At 34.0% G+C, this 21,227-nt stretch overlaps 2 protein-coding genes across 6 annotated transcripts; one reads left to right on the forward strand and one right to left on the reverse strand.

The window, feature by feature from the left end:
- The first annotated feature begins 90 nt into the window (after positions 1-90).
- Positions 91-21,226, forward strand: LOC117239409 (GPI transamidase component PIG-S). 2 transcript variants are annotated; one of them, XM_033504913.1, is made up of 10 exons: positions 91-279; positions 353-442; positions 17,583-17,813; positions 18,569-18,766; positions 18,847-19,065; positions 19,863-20,051; positions 20,131-20,269; positions 20,341-20,488; positions 20,613-20,959; positions 21,036-21,226. In XM_033504913.1, exons 2-10 carry the CDS (start codon positions 391-393, stop codon positions 21,169-21,171), a joined length of 1,659 nt encoding a protein of 552 aa, XP_033360804.1. In that variant the 5' UTR covers positions 91-279; positions 353-390; the 3' UTR covers positions 21,172-21,226. The 2 variants fall into 2 exon arrangements, with proteins under 2 accessions (XP_033360804.1, XP_033360805.1); XM_033504914.1 differs by having other exon boundaries at positions 91-265.
- Positions 437-10,541, reverse strand: LOC117239408 (protein I'm not dead yet). Of its 4 annotated transcripts, none has more exons than XM_033504912.1 (10): positions 9,996-10,271; positions 5,496-5,580; positions 4,486-4,603; positions 3,323-3,594; positions 2,768-2,882; positions 2,622-2,686; positions 2,078-2,203; positions 1,609-1,938; positions 1,081-1,459; positions 437-960 (listed from the first exon to the last, which is right to left on the reverse strand). In XM_033504912.1, the coding sequence occupies exons 2-10, from the start codon at positions 5,549-5,551 to the stop codon at positions 709-711; spliced, it is 1,713 nt and encodes a 570-aa protein (XP_033360803.1). In that variant the 5' UTR covers positions 5,552-5,580; positions 9,996-10,271; the 3' UTR covers positions 437-708. The 4 variants fall into 4 exon arrangements, with proteins under 4 accessions (XP_033360803.1, XP_033360800.1, XP_033360801.1 ...); XM_033504909.1 differs by lacking the exon at positions 9,996-10,271 and adding an exon at positions 10,402-10,541 and having other exon boundaries at positions 700-960; XM_033504910.1 differs by having other exon boundaries at positions 700-960; positions 10,102-10,271.
- Position 21,227: the final 1 nt, after the last annotated feature.

Consider the following 21,227-nt stretch of genomic DNA (forward strand, 5'->3'; position numbering starts at 1 on the left):
CATACCCACATATATATGTATACATCAATTCATAGACAGTATATCATTGACGGCGAATGGTAGGTTTTCATGAAAGTAACTACTGCTAATGCAAGTATAATGAATTTGTCAAAAAGAGAACGAATTATTATCAATTGACCGATATTTTTTTTCTCCATTCAGTTGTGGATGTACGATTATATGGGTGTTTGTCATTTATCGTAAAAATGTGTTTGCACTAAACGAGTAAAGAAAACTCTGCTTCTCGTATAGGAAAATATACGCTGTATGTTATTTCTGGTTGGTTAAGTTTCTCAATATTGTTTAATTGCAAAATTTTGTACATGTATTAAAGCAATTTGCCTCCTTTTAGTGATAAGTGTTGATAACAAGAAGGAAAGTGAGTACAACATGAGTGGGAGTGAAGTATCGGTTACTATAGGTTATGATACAGCCGTAGATGGTAAGTTAGTTTATTTATCTGTTTGATTTTCATGTTTATTTTTTCGTTGTAACTCTCGTCCTTTATGGTTACAAAAATTAAACAGTTGACACATTCAGTCGGACAATCGACTGTTATGTGAGCATTGTTTTTCGTCGCTTTGGTAGATTCGATATTTTTGTGAAATGTTATTTATAACGTTCGTGACTACCGATTACTCGTGTTTAACATTTGTACAAGCGAGTAAACATGAAGTAAACGCCACAATAAAGTGCTCAAATTTTGTGTTAAGTTGCCCAGTCAGGGAACTCGGACAGATTAAAGATGTATGTGCCCCAAGTGGAAAATGCAAATGTTGTAACGAGAAGTGTTATAATACTAGGTCCTATTCCAGCCAGCGCGATATCTCTGGTTTTAATATGACCAGCTGCAGTAGCAATTGCATTTGGCGGTGTACCTACTGGTAAGTGAAACGAGAAAGAGCAACATAGAGAGGCTGGCATCATCAAGTATAGTGGATGTATTCGTAAAGCGACACACTGAAAGAAGCAGTATATAAATACATAGTAAACAGTAAATGCATATTAAACAAAAATGTGAAAATAAATTGGCAAGCGAAAAAAGAAGATATCATTTAGGCATCGTTTAGAATTCCTTACCATTTCTGCCAAAACAGGCAAAATAATGTTTGCAACGGCAACATTAGAAGTCAGTTCTGTCACCATTTCCACAAACATACATACAATAACCAATATTGCAAATGGATGTATCGATTGTAAAGCTATAAGAGCATTTCCTAGAATGGAGGAAAGCTTGGAACTGGTGCTTCCAGCCGAGATAGCGAATCCACCACCCAAAACTAAGATCAAACTCCAATGCATCTTCTGATTTATCATTTTCCAACTAATCATGCTTGGCGATGGTTTGGTCGGACGATTAACCGGATCCGGATCAAACGATCGAAGGAAATCAAGTTTGGATGGTAATATGAAGAAGAGAATGGTAACGCAAGCAGCTGTTGTTGAGTCTTTCACGTTTCTGCAAAGAACTACGTTTGCTGAGTACATTTTGTTAAGACAAGCTTTTATTCGAGCAAGGGAAATATGAGGAGAAAGGGGAAGCGAAAGAGGTAGAAAAGGATCGAAGCAGTAACAATAATTATCAATGAATAAAAAAAAGATACCTACAAATCAGTAAGGTAACTTGGCCAACCCCGTACGAATCCGGGATTTCTGAAGAACCACAGGAGTACAACTGCAAAGAAAAGGATACCAACAGCGGATTCGTGCCACGTAATTGGGCCGAGTTCTTTGTATTTTTTCTCGATCACGGTCGCTGCAACCTTCTCTCCTTGCGAACCGATATCAATATCTTGTGCATCTTTGCTATTTGGTCTGAACATTCCCATGTACATAACTTGAAGCCAAAGCCATGTGAGGAAGCCCATCAGAAGCATCGGTGGAACAGAATAAAGCATCCAAGATGTTAGACTAATACCTGAACTGTTTGGGAATCGTCTGCAACATAAACGAACGATTGTTTCTCTTTCTTTCTCATTACAGTTAATAATTTCACAGTTTAAGAATGGTCGGTTGATAGATGAATAGACAATTTGGTGGATGGTTTGAAAGTGGGTCGTTCATCGAGAGCGCTTACTTTTCGAAGAATCCTTTTAACGTCAAGTTGGTGCCTGTTCCAACCAGCGTGCCAATGCCTCCGAGACTGGAAGCGTATGACGTTATGAGATAGTAAACCATCGTGACATGAGTCGGTTTCTTTGTCCTATAATTAATACAGAGAAAAGTTACAGTAATAAGCGTTGAATATCAATAGCGAAGAAGTTTGTTGTTCTTTTGTCATTCATTCTTTTCCTCCCTATCTTTCTTCTTTTTTTTTGTTTAAATGCATTAACACTTTCACTATTAATGAAATTTAATTTTTTCTCCCTCAGAAGAGATATAATTCTTTTTTTCAGAAATGTCTTTGCATTCATCTTTATTATTAACCACTATTTAGGCAAACAATTGTCAACAATCAATGAGTAACAATAGTATACAGCTATCACTGGAGCACATTATTCTCCACCCGAGTAAGAATATGCAACAAATGTTCGATAAAGTGCAGTTGACATGGTTATTTGATTTAGTCTTATTGATTCTATTAAGGAAACTTATCAATTGATGAGTTTGCGACTACGTACGGTTCCACACCCTCTTCACCTCCATAGTTATTTTCTTCTTGAATAAACATGTTACCCAAACCTTGCTGAAAATTCAAAGAAAAAAGGATAAAGTTCAATGTAGAAGATGCTTGTTGACAGTGGATTAAGTATATTTAATTGCTTACTGCTTCAAGTTCTAATAGAACAGTTTCGATAATGGGTAACATCATGGTCGTGGCAGCGGTATTTGAAATCCACATCGACAGAAACATGGTTACACAGAACAAGCCCAGTGTTAATCTGTAGATTGCATAATATGCATATTTTATGGCATGAACATACGCTCTTGTTCATAGATATGTATTACAACCCTATCTGTTGGTTTCATGTAAAACGTGATAATCGAGTTAATGAGGGGAATTATTATTGATTATTCGGAATTATGTACTTATGCAAGATAGTAGAATTGAGAATTATGTAAAATTATATAATCATGCGAAACAATTTAAAATCGTAAAAATTGTCTGCCATGTATATTGCCATTTCGAGTACTTCGATATAAATTTCACTGAGAGAAATTTAGAAAATTCAGAGTCGTTACATGATATAAAAAATGATGAGTAGATTGATAGAATCAAAGAAGTGGAATGTAAAAAGAAATTCCATCCGCTACCGATAAGGAAGCAGAAGATGATGAGTAAACGAAAGACTATTAAATGCTTTTTGGCATCCTGAATTACCTTCGATGACTGCAGCCGATCATTTTAATGATCAATAGCGCGATGCGCATATGCAGGCCAGAGTTTTCAATAACGATCGCAATCACCATGCTACCGATAAACATCATCGTGGTATCGTTCATATAGCAGGTACAGGTATCGCCGGTATTCATTATACCCATCAGTGGATAGAGAACGACAGGAATTAAACCTGTGATTGGTAAGGGAAGCACCTCGGTCATCCAAAACATTGCCATCAGACCAACCACGTATAGACATCGCATCGCTATTACCTGCGTTCAATTGACACGTAATTCTTTACGTATGAACATAAGAAAACTAGAAAGAAAAAGGTAGAAAATAGGGAATATAAAATAGAAAGAGTAAAGGTGGAAATGGATAAAGTGGATAAAGTAAAGAAAAATTAACACTTTAACGGTCAGATCTTCTTGAGTTGGGGAATGTACAATTGAAATGTATTTGCTCTTTGTCAGTATAGTAACAGCAGGCTTTTTGTATTTTCAGTGATGCATAAAGTACTCTTATTGAAATGGGAAAAGGAAGTGGAAGATGCAACATAATAAAACAATAATAAGAAAAAGTGTAAAAGATAATAATAGAGCAGTAGAAGAAAGTAAAATTCTAAACTATGGGAAAGAAGATAGTATAAAAAAAAGACTACCGAACACTGATTACACAAAAACTAAAGACACGAATTAAGAATTGTGTGCTATTATTTAATTATCAATATAAAAGGGACGGCGTTAACAAGACAACATATTGCAATATGTTTTAACGTTAGATGTTTGTCACAATTTCGATTTCATAATGCATCAGTGGACAAACCGATCATTAACGTTCTGAAAGGACTGTAAAGAGTCACTTTTTGAAAATTGAAAAAAGATGGTGTTATGAATTACGTATGTGCGGAATTCTTATATTATGTATTTCCACGTTTATGATCTAACGATTTTAAAGATATTTATATGCGATATATAGGATATTATGATAGCTTTGAATTATTAAGAATCAGAATGGGGGTAAAAAATAAATGACAAAGAGATACACGAGAATAAGTTATAAGATTAAAGAGGAGAAAACAGTAAGACAAAAACAGGAGAAAGTTACAATAATGATAAAACAATTATATAACTAATGTAAAGGAAAACTATCTTGGGACGAACCTCGGTAGTCTCTACCATAACGATAGGAAACAGAATCAGTGGCCATAGTACGATCACGAACGATCTCCAGTAGATTGAAAGGAATTGTATCAACAATCTTGCAAATCCGTCTGTCTTTCTGAAAGGATAACACAAATGACTGAAGAGATGAATAGTAATGAGAATGGGAAAAGAAGATTGAAAAAGAACATTATTACAGCTGATAACAAGTTTAGCTAAAAGCAATATGGTACTACGGTAATTAAAAGTTATTATTTTCTATATATATAATATAGAATATAAGAAAGATATGAGAAGTGAAGATCTTGATCGAATCTCTTTTTTGTATTTGTATCATATCAAATCGATTTGAGCTTTCCATGTACTTTTTATTTATAATCTACGGCTCAAGAAGTTTGAGCTGGATCTAATAGTTTAAACAACAGTTCCTTAAATAAACAATTTTTGTCGATATGAAAAGAGACTTGAAGAAGTTCCCATAAGAACAGTGTTATTTTGTATTTTTTAAATTTATTATTATTTTTAGTAATGTTCAGAAATCTGTTTTCTTTTACAGATTAAGAATGTGATAAGAAAAATATTATATGTACATGTATAATCCTACTTAAGAAATACAAAGGTACTTTTGAAGCCTTCTCGCATTGATAAATTGTTGTTTAAACCATTGTTTAAACCGTTAAAATCAGTTAAAATATTTAAACCGTGAACGATTCTATATGTCGATATAAAATATACGGAAAAGTTCAATCGGTCTGAATGATGATTTGATACGAAAAAGAAAAGATAACAAAACAAACAAGATCTTCAATTTATTATCCAGATTAGTCAGAATGAAAATAGTGAGTTTTAGTTGCTCTAGTGATATTTAGATACTATCATATTTGGTCGAAGACCTACTGTTAGAAATAATACGATGATTTCATTATTTTACCACGAACATACTTCACCCCTTTTTCTGCTTCTTACGTAATAAACGATAAACTATGATCGATTGTCGATCCGATGCGTACCTTCTGTTGGTGGAATCGATGATTTCCGGATACGCATCATCGGTCTGTGACGCCATCGTTCTTTGTCCAGTCGAAAGCCATGTACCTAGCCAGAGAAGAAATCCAAATACAGTTACGTTTATGAAGCGTTTTTTCTATATAATCGAGGAAAGAAAAGGAGAAGGTGTCAAAAGACTTATCGCGGATCACTCGAAGCGCTCGCTTTATGAATTAATTCACTATATTGAGTTAACATGGGAGATTGCAAAATTCAAGACGAGCGTATTGTAGTGCATCGTTTTCTTATGATTGTTAATACAATGTCGAAACGATACAAGTAGTTCCGCAATTGGTCATTCTTCTGTCACTACCTCAGTGCTTCTCTGTGCTCCCTTCTTTTATACCGCATGCTCGGATTACGGGCTAAGTAATTTCACTAACAAGCGGCACCGAACGAGATTGACCTGAAAGGTCTCGCACGATGGGTTATCCTAACCATGTCGTCCATTTTACGGTGTTCGCCGTTGAAGTTGCTTTTTCTACGCTATTGCGTATTCGCGTCTTCAAATGGATTCAATTCCGTGGTATTATGCTATTTCAACGGAACTACAATCAACATATTGTCCCGTTCCTAGTTCGCATGTAAAAAAATGTATATCAACAAACAAAATACTTGTACTGATCCGTATTCATGCGATCCTGAATTTGACTTTAGAAGTTTAAAGATGTTGAAGAACAAACGTTGTAACAGATGTTCGTGTATGTTCTACTTCTTTAGTTGTGTTTATAAAAATATGCGTTTGCATAAATATTCACGGTCTAGTTATTATGTTGTTTTAGCCAAGTTAAAATATCGTTCGATCGCCATTTGAAAAATTGAAAAATACTGTACTACAGAGTATCGATGCAGCGCACAACTGCACGTTTTGCGCCTTTCCTTTCAATTGTTCGAATCGGTTGTTGGCATCGTTGCATTAAAAAGACAGTCGAGATAAAAATAAAGATTCGTGTTTACAATTGTGCAGCAATTAACCAGTTATATCGAGTCTGTACGGTTTCGAAGCGTTTGCAATTAAACCACGTTCCATTAACCTTTTAACCGAATCATCCGTAGAACAAAAATACCTATACTTTTGAAAGTAAATGTCAATAACGACTAGACTGTGGATATTTATGCATTCATAGAAAATTTAAACACGACGAAGAAGACCGGCATTTATAAATATCAATCAGCCAGTTTTTTCTTATTGAAGGAGTTCATTATACTTGACATCATTATATAGGCGTCGTGTATTTAAAACAGATCGTAAGATGCAAATGATTTATTTAATTTGAATGTACCATTGGCAAGGTTTTAGATAGACAATTTAAGTTTTGTATAATGCACATGATATTCCTAATTCCACAAGAAGATACTAACAATAAGTATTACTTTTGATTAGTCTGTCGTTAATTCGTATATTCTTAGCTGCAATCAAGGTCAATTGACCAAAATATCCACATACTTATGGACAATCGTGTATTTACTATTAAACACTCTGAGGACGGCTGCTCTGACAAGCATATAGCCTGAATTCCCGGGTGTTTTTAAAGCGATCGAACAAAATTCAAAGCGAGCAATATTTACTATTATTATTATAGCATTTAATATTTAATTATAGTATATAATATTATTATTATAGTATTATTCAAGTATGTAATGTAAAAACACTTTCATAATATCTCGTTTATAGCATCCATTGCTTTTCTTACTGTTTTATTTAACAGTATTTAACATTTTTATAGGATACTGCATGAAGTGTGGAATCCGCAGAGTGTTAAAAACATGATCGAAACCCGAAGAACCTTTAAATTGTAGAATTTACTTTCAGCAGAAATAAACAATAGCAAATTATTATGTTTAAGAAGTTTCTAACGAAGAAGAAGAAGTAATTCAATGAGCAGCGATGTTGTTCGTGTGTGTTCACTTGGATCGATTTTTTCTTACTTTTACCAGTGCAGAATGTTTAAGAATGCCTTTTTATCGGTTCTTTTATCTCAAAGTTTGCCTCTTGACTGGTACCGAAACGGCAACAAGCCATGAATTCCAGAAGAGTCAACATACTGAGCTTATACTTTATAATAGCTTATAGCATTGCACCGACATCGCGAAATCGCATGGCCGTGAGAAATCGGGAACCAAAGACAAAATAAGATCCTAAGTCGAGTATCATTGCAAGCAAAATCACTATTACAACGTGAATTTTTATGTATTCGTCGAAGAAGATTTTAAGGGGCAAAAATGCATGGAATGCACACAATAAGCTACGAATGGTTCTTCGTCAAAATATTTGAATATTTACCATCGAAAACTTCCGTGTATATTTTATATCCGTCAGATAAAATATTTTGAAATTTCACTAGCGCTGTGACGAGACACGAACAAGACGATCGTTATTATTATTATACGATTATATCGGTAAAATCTGAAAGTAATCTGGAAATATACTATATATACAGGGTGGTTGGTAATTGGTGGTACAAGCGGAAAGGGGGTGATTCTACGCGAAAAAAGAAGTCGAAAATATAGAATAAAAATTTTTTTTTTCTTTAAATTTTTCCATCGAGACAACGATCTACAGTGAGATCCGTTATAACGTACCGCACGCGTACCGAGCGAAAATTCAAAGTCGATTTTCTCGAAAACAAAGCCTCGAACGAAAAATTGTTATTCTATATTTTCGACTTCTTTTTTCGCGTAGAATCACCCCCTTTCCGCTTGTACCACCCTGTATATTCTAGATTCACATTGTGTGCTAATTTTTTCATAAATATATGTTTGCAGTAGATGCCTCGTAATTTCTATAGTAATATAGATAGTAGTATAATATAGTTGAAGTTACGAGACATTTACTGCAAACATATATTTATGAAAAAAATAGCACACATATATAAAATATATGATATCTTAAAAATATAATGTACTACATATAGTATATTATATATAGATACTATACTATGTACTATATATATATAGTAGTATAGTATAGTGGAAATTACGAGACATTTACTGCAAACATATATTTATGAAAAAATTAGCACACGACGTGAGTTGTATGTTAATAGTAATCTTAAATATATCAAGACTTTTTATTATAGTGGACAATTGATTGTTTAAATGGTTTTGTGATCTTTGGAAAATGCATACTTGTACTGAACATCCTGCAGCTTCTATAATGTAGTACGTATTCAAATCTGTTTCGAACATTACCTTATTCAAAGTAATCATGATAATCACACGCACACGCATATAACAATGATAGTTTTCCATCATATGTTTCTTCTGGAGAGCGAACGTATATTCTATATGTTTTGAGAATGAAAAGTATAAATAGTATCTCAATACTTCCTTATCGCGTTAACATAGAGTATCTACAAAAAGCATTTTCACTTATGCTAATTTTTTAATAGATTTTTCTCTATCATATCTCATATTACATTTCCATCGTACCAAACTTTTGTAATCACGTGAAAATGCTACCGAGTGATGTATAACTTAATATACTTGGTTCTAATTAATTAGTACGTAAATGCTATTATAACTACAATGGTATGCGAGTACTTTTTCATAGCCACTGTATAAAAATATATATCACCCAATATAAAAATTAGAAGCTTCTGACTTGTTCTATGGTTATGGGATGTTGCAGCGTATAATGACGACAGTCGTGTCTCATTATGTAGTATTAATAAAATTTCCAAATATTTCATACAACACATATAATACGCATATTTTAATGACAATGTGAGTCATTTCTGTAGCTCATTGTTGTCTCTCAAAAGCGGAGTGCACAATATCAAAGATAAGGGTTGATAAGCAAAATATTAATTGGGAGAAAGATATTTGATCGACAGAAGCTTTTGAAAAAATCTTAATACAATTTTAAACGTGTCATGCTTGGTTCCTTATCACTAGAATTTCAGATGTTTACACGCAGATTTATATTTTTATCAACACAACTAAGGAAACAGAAAGACGTTGGTTTCACTTATTAAATGTTATAACGAATATTATTATACAAACATTTTTTTACATTAAACGCTTTCTATGCACTTGTGCAACCGTCGATCATCAATTTTCCATAAATAACAAATGCATAAACATACTCATATCGTATAAAAATATGTAACACAAATGACAAAAATGAAAAGTTTTTAGCTGGCTTCATAGTTATGTCTGCATACAACCCTTAAATGTAAAGTATTATAGTACACACGTTGGCTCTACGAATTTTATTGGTACGTTAAGACACGTTTTGTTAAAACGTGACACTATATATATATATATATATATATATATATATATATATATATGTATATTGATTTTTAATATTCATGATAACGAATATGAATAAGTGGGCAAAGATTTGAGACATTGAAGATCGATATATCGTACGTATACGAATTGAAATCGTTCGATTGGATATCGCGTGGCCGGACAATGAACGCGTACATTCGAACATGAACGGGATCTCTAATCACCGTTGATTCTTCAATCACCGTAATACAGCTCGTACGGTATATCGTCGGATGATTATTATTGTATTTGCCGCGTATTCTCGTTCACTTTCCCGCGAACCGATCTCACCAAAACAGAATCGAGTCGTTCGATTCGTTTAAAAATCGACCGTTTCCTTTGATCGTCGTGCACACTCTTCTCTACCACTGCCTCGTTTCGTTTGAAGAATCGAACCCACTGTCGTTTGAACTATCACCCTTCTCTTTTACTTCTCTTTCTCTTATTCAGTTGTTCCTCCCGCCTCTTGCTCCTTCTTTTCTTTCTAACTACCACTCTGCTAATACTCTACCACCACTTTTTCTTCTTCTTCTTCTTCTTCTTCCGCTTCTCCTTCTTCCTACTCGTTTTCTCTTGTTTTTTGTTACTTACCCCTACTTTGTGGTTCGTCCTCTGCCTGCTTAGTTGGTTCTCCAACGACTGGTAAGTGAACTCAACGAAGCAGCGACTCGTGACAAACGTATCATTCCCCGTTTCTCGACCTTGATACGTCGATGTTCTTATTGCAAGTTTACCCGTGAACGTAATCTACCAATCACCCACGTGGAATTCGTATTTCGACGTGATCAATCGCTTTTTGCTACCTTTGTTTTTTGCTTTTGGCGATACTCGGGAAACGCACGAAAAGAGAAAAGAAGAATTCGATCATAGCTCAGAGTTTCAGGGTGTGAGATCGCGAGAATCGCGTAAACGTGTCAAAGAACGAAATTACATTTTCAACAATTTTCAAGTTCTTCTTACTTTTCTCACGTACATAATAAAGTTTGTCTGTCGTTTGCGATAACGAGCTAATGGATATATTCTTGATTGTTATTTATTTAATAAGATTAATTGGAATTTTTTTAAATAAGTATATATTTCAATAAAGGAGAATAAAGTACGCACGGCGGCGTTTAAATCAATTTAATCCCGCTAGTAATTAATCCCGCTCACGCTATCGTTCGTCCTCGTGTTTATTACGTGACGCATCCCATGGTTCAAACAGGCCGCTGAACGTAGTTAGAGAAAATGCAAACTTGGAACGTGTCGAAAAAATTCGCCAAATAAGACCGAGCGAACTGTACAGGCACAGTCAGTCAGGAACTTGTTGTCTCATCTCACTTGCCAAACAAACTAAAAACGTACATTGTCACAAAATCATTTATATTTACGTATTCCTATTTACATACAATTAGTTGCAACAGTCAATTTATTTTGTGCAATTTATTTGCATGTTCTTGTATTTTTCTCTAGCCTTGTGTAATTAGTTTAGTGAACGAAACACGACTCGATTTTAACGCGATTTTTCCACCGTTTGCCACGATGTAGCAGAACATATTTTGAACCTTGGTTCAACGCTGTCGAGCGTACTACGAATGTCTACGAATAAAAAAGTTTCGAAAATACTTTATATTCATAACGAAACCACTGTTACCTCCGGTAAAATAAATGGGGAATGCAGCTTGCTTTTTTCATGACATTGTAAATAGGACTTTACAACAAATTCAAAAAGCATGATATTTTTATTAACTTGATACTAGGTTCGTCATAGTGGAAATAATATTTCATTTAAAATATCCAATTTACATTTCAGAAAGATAGAATTACTAAATACGGTATGTGGAGTTGCACATGTAGCCACTGTAGTAATAAATAGCAGGTTATTCCAACTTCTGCAAAGATGCAAAATTTTGTATTGCAGAAGATAGTATGCAATTTGAACGGGCATTAAACTAAAGTGTACTGAAAACCTGGTATTGAGTTAATAACAGTATCGTGCAATATGCCTTTTGAATTTGTCATAAAGTGTTCTATAATGTCATGGAAGATTTGTGTTTTTCAATGTGACCTTGGTTTTGTTGTGAAAACAAAGTATTTTCGGAATTTTTTTTATCTTCATCCATAGTACGCTCGACACCATTAAACTACGGTGTAAAACATTTTCTGCTACACAACCGCAAATGGCAGATAAATAGCGAGACGCGTTGCACTGAACGTAACACTGTAATTGTATATGCTAGTAAAGTGCAATTTGTTTTAATAAATCCCCATCCATTGTACAACTTTTACATGATGTATTACTTTCTACCATGTCGTTCGATTATTTTCGTTATTTATTAGATACAGTTAGCCAAATACACGTATATTTTGACGAGCTTTAATCTAGACTTTTTCGAAAACAAAGTTTCCTACGTAATTTTATTCCATTCTTCGTTTCTCTTTTATTTCCAGTCACATAATCTCTCTGACTCATGTGTCCAGATTTACGAACATCGTATGGTATATACCGATCTTGTGTCTCCATTTCCCTTCTAGAACTTGATGCATATCATGAGATACACCATCCCCTATTTTTTGTTAGTCTCTAGCCTTTAGCTAATCTAGGTCTCCTATATCTTGACGCGTATCGATAGAAGCTGGCAGAATAAATTATGGCTAAAAATACGAGAGCGTTGTTACCCGATGTTATCAGATTTCCTTCGAGTCTCTTTCAAGTTTAAAAAATATTAATTGTCATTTATTTAATAGTACCGTTGGAACACCGAGGTAGTTTTGGACAGAACTCAATATCATAGAAATAAAGAATTATCTTAAAGCAAACTAATCGAGTAGTTAAATCTATTTGAAAACGTAAGTTATTTGAATATCTGTTGTTTCATTTCATGTATATTTCGTATTTGTTTCTTGACTTAATCAGAAAGCAAATATACAAATGTTTATCTATGGTAGAATTTGGAATCTCTACGAAAAAATCCTGATGTGTGCGTCTATGTATGTATTTCTTACATATTTCTTTTCACACTTTCCAATCTGATAAAACGTTTCAGTAGTTCGAGTTCTTTCTAAAACGAATATTTCACGCGAGGTAAATAGGTAAATATATTTCTTATACGCGAAAGATAATTATTTGTTATCCTTTAGTTTTCACTATCATTTGTAACGATCGAGTATTTAGAAAAGAAATTATTTAGAAATTGTAATATTAATTTATTTCAAATTAGTAAGCCTGGAATTTACGCTATTTACAAACAATTTTATTTTCAAGTAAACACGTTTGCTATTTTATTTGACGTAATTATTTATATTTTTTCATTCGCTATTTTCATTTCCAATAAATTTCGAATAAATATACTGTTCATTATATATATATGTCGGAGGCAGGTTGGCATTTTGGGGCGTTCGATGAACCTCTACTTACTTTATCGTCGCGAATGTAGCCAATCTCTATCAGTACGAATGTGGACGCTACCAGAGGCTACGAGTAATGGTAATAGGATGGCCGAGATGACAGCGAATTCAGGTCCACGGGAGGACTAGTATCAACGCGCTACTCGATTCGGGTAACTCAATCGGCCATTCGTCCAACAACTCACTCACCAACTGACTAACTCTAACTCTCACTCTAACTCTGTCAATCCAAAAGAGGCTGCCCTTATATACTCCTGTCCCCGCTTTTCGGGTTAATCTTTGTTTTAAGGAGAGCCATATAATTATTTCATACCTCTGTCAGGTACATGTCCCTCCCGTGACCGTGGCTACGTCCGGTGACCTGCCATGTCACTTCGAGCCCAAACCCATCCTCATAAAGTCAGATTGGAACATTAAGACTATTTCTTATTTTTATTACTTAAGGGCGGCTATAGTAAAAGTCTGGACTAGTGTATTGGGGTTTTTCCCAACATTCCGGACGGGAAATCCCGCTGTCTTTTCTTCTCCGACATATACGTATGTTCAATTTGTTCCTGTACACGCTGTTATCTCCTTAATTATTGAAACTTAATAATATATTCCGATTTCTTTTTACATTTTTATTTAAAGAGAGGTCAATGTCAATATAGCTTTTTTAAATGGAATTATACATTTTTTTATACACCATTCGATGCATCTTTTAATTCTCTACAAAAAAGAGGTGTGAAGGTACTTGGGTCGAAAAAAGATTAGTTTAAAAGATATTTGAATTTTAATATTGTCAAACTTATGGTACGTGTAACAAGAAGAACATACATAGCAAACAAACGTAAAAGCGACCCAAGTACTTTTATAGCTTTATGTAGGGTATACAAAAATATATTAGCATTAGTATTCATTGCACCATCCGTACACTGTTCAACGTTACACTTAAAAGTGTTGCATTGGCATTGAATCTCTTTAAATAAGAATGTAAAAAAGATTGCAAAATCTTCTCTTTTCTTTTCGCTTAAGACAATGATTCCCTTCTTGGAGTACATGGTTTTGCTTTTTACTTATTACATATATGCAACATTTACAATTCTATTTAATTTATTTCTTTCTTTCCTCTCTCTCTTTCTCCTTTTCTTCCCTTATTTTCCTTCTTCTTTATAATTTATTGTTCTTGTTATTTTGTATTCTTTCCTCTCATATGTTATTATGTCTGTTCTTTTTCTTCACAGATTCTACATATCTTTTTGTTACTTTCTTCCCTATATCTGTTGCCTCTCCATTCGTTGCAGCATGTAAATCTTGCTATAGCGGTTTTAGTATTATGCCCTTTCCTTTGTGTCCAGGGTCTACCCAGGTTGTCTAATATAATTTGCTCTTTCTGCTGTCATTCAATTTTTGTATTCCATTCGTACTCCTTTTGTATTTCTTTGCCGAGGTTGATCCTCGACTTTATTTTGTTCCTCCATCCTCTTACTTTCTTTCCCCTATACTACTTGTTAATCCACTCATCTATTCTGCTCTTTCCCTTGTCTTCTTTTGCTTCCCTTTGCCAGTGGTTTGTTCCACCTCCTTTATGATACGATCTCTTCATTGGCACTGAAACTACCACACCAGTCAAAACGACTGGTTTTACAATTTTATAAATGTGCCAACCCTCATTTATGGATCATGGTCCCAGATGTATTAATTATACTAAAAATGTACTACATAACATGGAATTCCTTTTGTAAGAAAGTAATAAATCAATAAATATAAAGATATTCTATTATTACGAATTCTTTAAAGATCAATCATTTTGACTGGTGTGGTAGAAATAGCTTCGTCTTAACTGTCGGTAGTTTAGTGCTAATTTACCTCAAATCTATTTCCTCCTATTCTCTTCTAATTACCTCCCTTCTGTATTTTTTCAGTATCACGTTCTCTGTTTCTTTTTTTATTCTGTCTTGATACTTTAGTACTCTGCTTCCTGCTTCTATACTTATTTCTTCTATTTCTGTTTCTCCTCACATCACATATCCAGCTGCCTACCCCATCTATACCGTACTAACCTACATAATATAGCGAAATCATAATCATAACTTGCGTCTATTTTAAACACTAAATTACTCAGTTTGTTGTGTACTGGAAGCTACTACTTTTGCCCTTTGCCCCATACATGTATTTGCTGTTCGCTATCTAAATACAACAGTTTGCATTAACAAACAGTTAATGTATAATTTATGAACTGAAAGAATCTACAAAGGAGGCAAAATTTATAACCGTCAGTTCCTTTAATTACATATTAGCTTTCGAAAAATGTGTTCGGACAATAAAATTATAATTACAGTCATTCTCTCCTCTTTTGATATCGATGAAGATAACGAGAGAAAACAAATACATTTTTATTGGCCTTTCTGTTTTGTTTGTCGGTTTATGACTGAAAAGAATATTTTCATATAGAATAATTAAAACAGCCGAAGGTATAATTGTTGAAACAAATAATACTTGATAATACTTGATAAATAAAGGTATAATTGAATATCGTTCGACGTTTTGATATTGTGACAAACAATATTTTTTTAACGATGAGCAGACTGACATAAGATTAAAAACTCAATCGTGAGAAAAACATAAGATTAATTGATAACGCATACTGCTAACACAAAAACTGCTGCTTTCTAAAAAAAAAAAGGAAAGGAAAAAGAAAGACATCTTGGAAGGGCAAATATCTTAAAATCAACACGTGGATACGAACATGTCTGTTAGAAGAAACGACTTTGGACGACTGACAATGGCAAGTGAAAATTACGTGCATAAGACGAAGGACGACTGTATTGCTGATTACAAAATTACAGTTAAATCCTCTATAATCACAATTAAATTACGGCCACATAACTAAATGTGTACGTACCACCAATCGCACTCAACGATCGTATCTCTGTGGGGTGTCTCGCAATCGATAACTCTGTTACAACGTGATATCTCCGCTGTCATCGAATGATGAACACGTTAATTGCTGGACCGAAGAAACATGTATTGGAAATATTTAAGAAATTATTTATGTGAAAATTTATCCAAATACAAAATAGATAATGAAACAAAGGTTATTCATTTCGTTTAATAGAGATCGAATAATGAAATAATCTAGAGAAAAACTATTTCACGTTCAAGTAAACTGAGATAATGTTCAAGATAGTAATGCATTATTGGAATTCTTAAAAGAATTAAGTGATCTACATATTTTTTTCCTTATATCTGTTTTTTTACCTATTACTGCCCACAAATGGCTGAAAAATCATGCGTCGCATTTAAATGGAACACCGTGTACATGCGGTGATGTAATTTGGCGCCAGAATAGCTAGCAGAAACGGCGAACGTTCGATTACCATTGACCGTGCGTACTATGAGTGGGTGGGTCGTCGAGTTCGATGCGTTTCAACGGTCACAACCAAGGGAATGAACTCGTGTATCCTTGGACTCGGTCCAATTTTATTTTCAAGGTTACATTGCAGCCATTTCTTACCTGAGATCATTGATCCAATTGAAGCGAATCGAGCTATACACGCATATGCAACGAACATATACAGACATATGCAACGAACACGCGAATAACAAATATTTAATAAATCGCTTTTTTTGTTTGTAAAAATTAAGTCGATTAGCTAAGATATTTCTCATTTTTTGTCACGTAGATTAAAACTTAATACGTGACTTACTTTTATATATATATTGAATTCAATTACAGAGGCTACAAAATGTATCGGCACATAACCTTAATTTTGTACCGTTCTTTTTATCGGGTTTTACATTTCATGGTATCACATTCTCGTACGACACGAAATTTCGTATACTTTGACTTGATCAATTAGTATTTAGCAATATGCCAATACCTTTTTGTAGTCACTGTAGTAAGGAAATAATAGCCAGAAGCAATACTTATCATTTTCTTATAGAGTCAATGAATAATACATTTTAATTATTCGTTTAAAGATTGATTAACAGTGTATTTTTAAGTTTGAAACGCTTTTCATCGATGTATAGTTCTAAATATACTTAGGTTAAAAATATGTTTGAATTAATTACGGTATAAGTTTAGAAAAATCTTCCTTGTCCGATCAATAAGATAAGTTTTACCTAATCAGTTGCATTCTCGTAGATACCAATATTTCTGCATCGCGTATCTATTATTTACCCAAATGGATATTTTATAATAATAATAATAATAATAATAATATGTAATAATAAAATAATAATATAGATAGCAATAATAAAATGATGATATAGATAGACTGAAGTCATTATTTGTCAATGCATAATTTTTGTATACTAAATTGCATTTTGCCAAAAATAGGCAAATATCCGATTTATGTGTTTTCCGGAAATAATCGTTTACTCAAAATAATATTTTTCAGAGAAGTACAGTGTTTACGCGAGTATCTCCTTTGCTGTGCTATTGTTGGGTGTCGGAGTTCCACTTTGGTGGCACACTACTGCAGTTCCGCGTGTATCGCTTCCTTACGCTGGAATCGAAGCACTCTCCGACCTAGACATCAATATTAAAACGAAAATTGTCGTCGTAGCTCTGTCTCGAGATCGAGCTGAATCCTTGGTGCACCACATAACGGACGCTTTTAAAAATTCCAGTGAGCAAATAAAAATTACATCCTCCTTTTTCTCTACATATTTTTTTCATACACGGTAACATGTAGATATAATACATTTGAAGAACTAATTCAGCATCCAGAAACAATGTACATCGTACAAACGCATGTCCTATTTGGTCTTGTTTACCAGACACAGCGAGCTTTTTACAGCGAAATTTTTATATAATATATTTCTATAACAAACAATTTTAATCCCTCTTCTTTTTCCTCATTGAACTTCAATAAGTTATAGATTAAATATAATATCGATGATAGAAATTTTACACTAAAGTATGAAATATCAGGCGTTAATAAAGTATTATTAAATATCAAGTATAAAATATTTTCGCGATCCTTTTAATTAATCCGTTAGATTTTTATTTGCGAGAATACTCGAAATCATTTGTTGTTGAAATGTTTGCGCAAAATTTCTTGAAAATGTTATATGTGCCTCGGTACAAAATTGAACAAGGACTTGAGCAAATTTGAAGAATGTTAGACATATTTCGTTTATAATTTAATAGAATTTAATGGGAAAGAGATTAAATTTTTTTATTATAAATGCATATATTATATAAACATTTTTTGCTAGGAAAAGCTCATTATATCCAGTGAACAAAGTCAAGTGAACATATGTTGATATAAACCTTTTACATTTTTTGTAGATACCGTATCGAGTGCTGAAATATAGTCCATATGTTATAGGACACCTTACACACACACACATATGTATATAGAAGCTTTATGTGTTACAGGTATCTGTCGGATAGAAGTTATTTACCATGTGATATCCAGTAATCTAGTAACTTCTGCGTTTACGCATCATGAACTAGAGAAAATAGCATCGGCTTTCGACCTGGACGTCGGACAAATTCTACTTTTGGAAACAAACAACTTAAACGATGCAGTTCTCGTCGGCTCGAAAAGAACCATTTACTTTTCTACAGAAACCAGTAAGCAGCAATCTTACGATCAAGATCGACAATCGCTGAAAATTTCACCGTCCTCTTGCAACTGTTCATTTTCGTTTCAGCTGCCTCCACTTTGATTCAAGTATTATCGGAATGGGTGTTGCTTGAAAAATCACTGACTTTAACGAGAAATGCACTCACCGAACCAACTCTTTACAGCCTAGATGAGGAAAACAGGAGAAGGTTCCCGGCTAGCCCGGCTTACGATGTACTCATCACTGTGGTCAATCCAGATCCAGAAAAATTGAAAGTTGCTTGGGATCTCCGCGTGATGGCCGAGGGTGGGTAAGAAAGAAAATCTCATTTTTCTAATAGCTCTGCCTTTACCGTCATATCCACAATGAACAGCATAATTACAGGTTTCATAACTGAATCATTTTTTATTACCATTAACATTGCCATAAGGTTAGTCGATTGCATCGAATGGATCGTATAACGAGTTAGTATACACTAAGTAAAACTCCATTTCTTGAAACGTTGACCCCTGACAAATTCAGATAAATGGAGTTCCACTGTACGTATAAAATGATTATGTTTCAACATTAATGTGATCCTAAGCAGTAAGAAGTATATAAAATTACCACAGAACACGAAAATTTTCCGAGCTAAAATGATTCGCACAGAGTTCCGATCCAGAACCCATTGAGAATCGATGCGAAAATTTTAAAGATGAAAAAGACAAAGAAAAAATTGTAAATCTTCATCTATATCGATTCTTGAATTGCTGAAGAGAATCGCAGAACAATGGAATAGAATTCATCTTGAGTATTGCCAAAATCTTGTACAAACTATGCCAAAACGCATTCAAATCACCCTAAAAGCTAAATAATACCTCATAGAATAAATGCTACTCAACTAGGTTAGAACTGGCAAATTTTATCGTGAAAAATATTGCGCGAAACTGAATGAATCAATTGTTACAAATTGCTTATGTTATTAGCTCTAATTGACCAAAATGTGTTTATTTCATGTATACCTTGACATTAATGATAATAGAAAAGGTTTCATACAAAATCTGTGATATTAGTATAGTTATGTGTATCTTTATTAAATATCTGCATATATTTTTTGCTTATAGAATACGTCGAACCATTTCTCTCTGAGCTTTCGATTCTGAGTAACTTCTCTGTCAAATCACAGTGGTTGTATTTACTGCCATTGGATGTCAGCCCGAAACGAGTGCCTGATAGTGGCCCATTAGGTAGACATTTTGCATTATCAGAGGACGTTTTACCTCAATTAATTACACCATTAGAGAAAAAACTAGGTATGTTATTCGTATTTTCACCCCCTTACGAAGAACGAAATAAAATCTGTAACTCTAACATTATCACTATTTATTTTAGCCTCACAGGTTAGTCTCCATCCAACTATCAATTTCGTTATTTATGCTGTTCCTTGTGACAGCGCTCCGTTACATATTTACACGCGTTCTGGACATCGATCGAAAATTAACGCTAACGTCGAAGCGTTTCTTTCTCCAAGGTAATGCTCCTAATTTCGAGTCATCTCCAGTTAAGATATATTTACGTTGTCTTTTCTATTTCTTGGTATAGATGGGGTGGTGTAGTTTTGATCAATCCACCCGTTGAAGCTTGCATGGCTGCGAAACCCGATCAACCTGTTACCATTGTGCCTGAACAGACTACCATTGTTGGAACCTTTCTTACCCAATTGAAACTTCTTTTAGGCATTCCTGAACCGGTAATCAAATCATTATCTTTCTTATTCGTTTACTCTAGCTCTACGTGTTTCTTTTATTTTCCATTCTACTATCCACTCATTGATATGATGAAAAGTATCTCCATGATGCATCTATTTTTTCCAGAAATTCTTAAATGGTGTTACCGCTGTTTCTTTGCCAGGATTGAAACTGCGTGATTGGGAAATCGATGCATTGCTGCGTGTACGCACGATCGAGCAATTAACATCGGCAAAATTGACTCTGCAATCGATTGCACAACTTCTTCAAGAAATTGGTAACATTGTGATTACAGATATTGTAGGAAACAGAATTAAAACAGCCTTACGTTTGGTGGAAGATTCGGCTCAACGATTAACGCGTGGCGATCTAGCTGTAGGTTTTCTGCTGAGTAAAGAAGCATTTGTTACTGCGGAAGCAGCATTCTCCGATCCAACGCTCTTTGCTTTGTTATATTTTCCCGAAGATCAAAAGTAAGACATATTTGCTATCATTCATCCTTACCTATACCAAGTCTTTTTCATCTTATTGTACTTTCTTTGATTTCAGATACGCTGTATACACACCTCTCTTCTTACCAGCCATGGTACCAGTCTTGCTTTCCTTAAAAAATATTTATCGCTATTATTTCCATCGAAGAGTCAATAATCCATTGAAGGAAACTGCACCAGGCCAAAATAAATGAGAGCAGCAAGTGTTTCACGATAACGTCTTGAACCATTTGCCAAGTTTTTACTTCAC

Source organism: Bombus vosnesenskii, unplaced genomic scaffold, assembly GCF_011952255.1.
Source record: "Bombus vosnesenskii isolate JDL3184/JDL3185 unplaced genomic scaffold, Bvos_JDL3184-5_v1.1 scf7180000013991, whole genome shotgun sequence".
NCBI lineage: Eukaryota > Metazoa > Arthropoda > Insecta > Hymenoptera > Apidae > Bombus > Bombus vosnesenskii.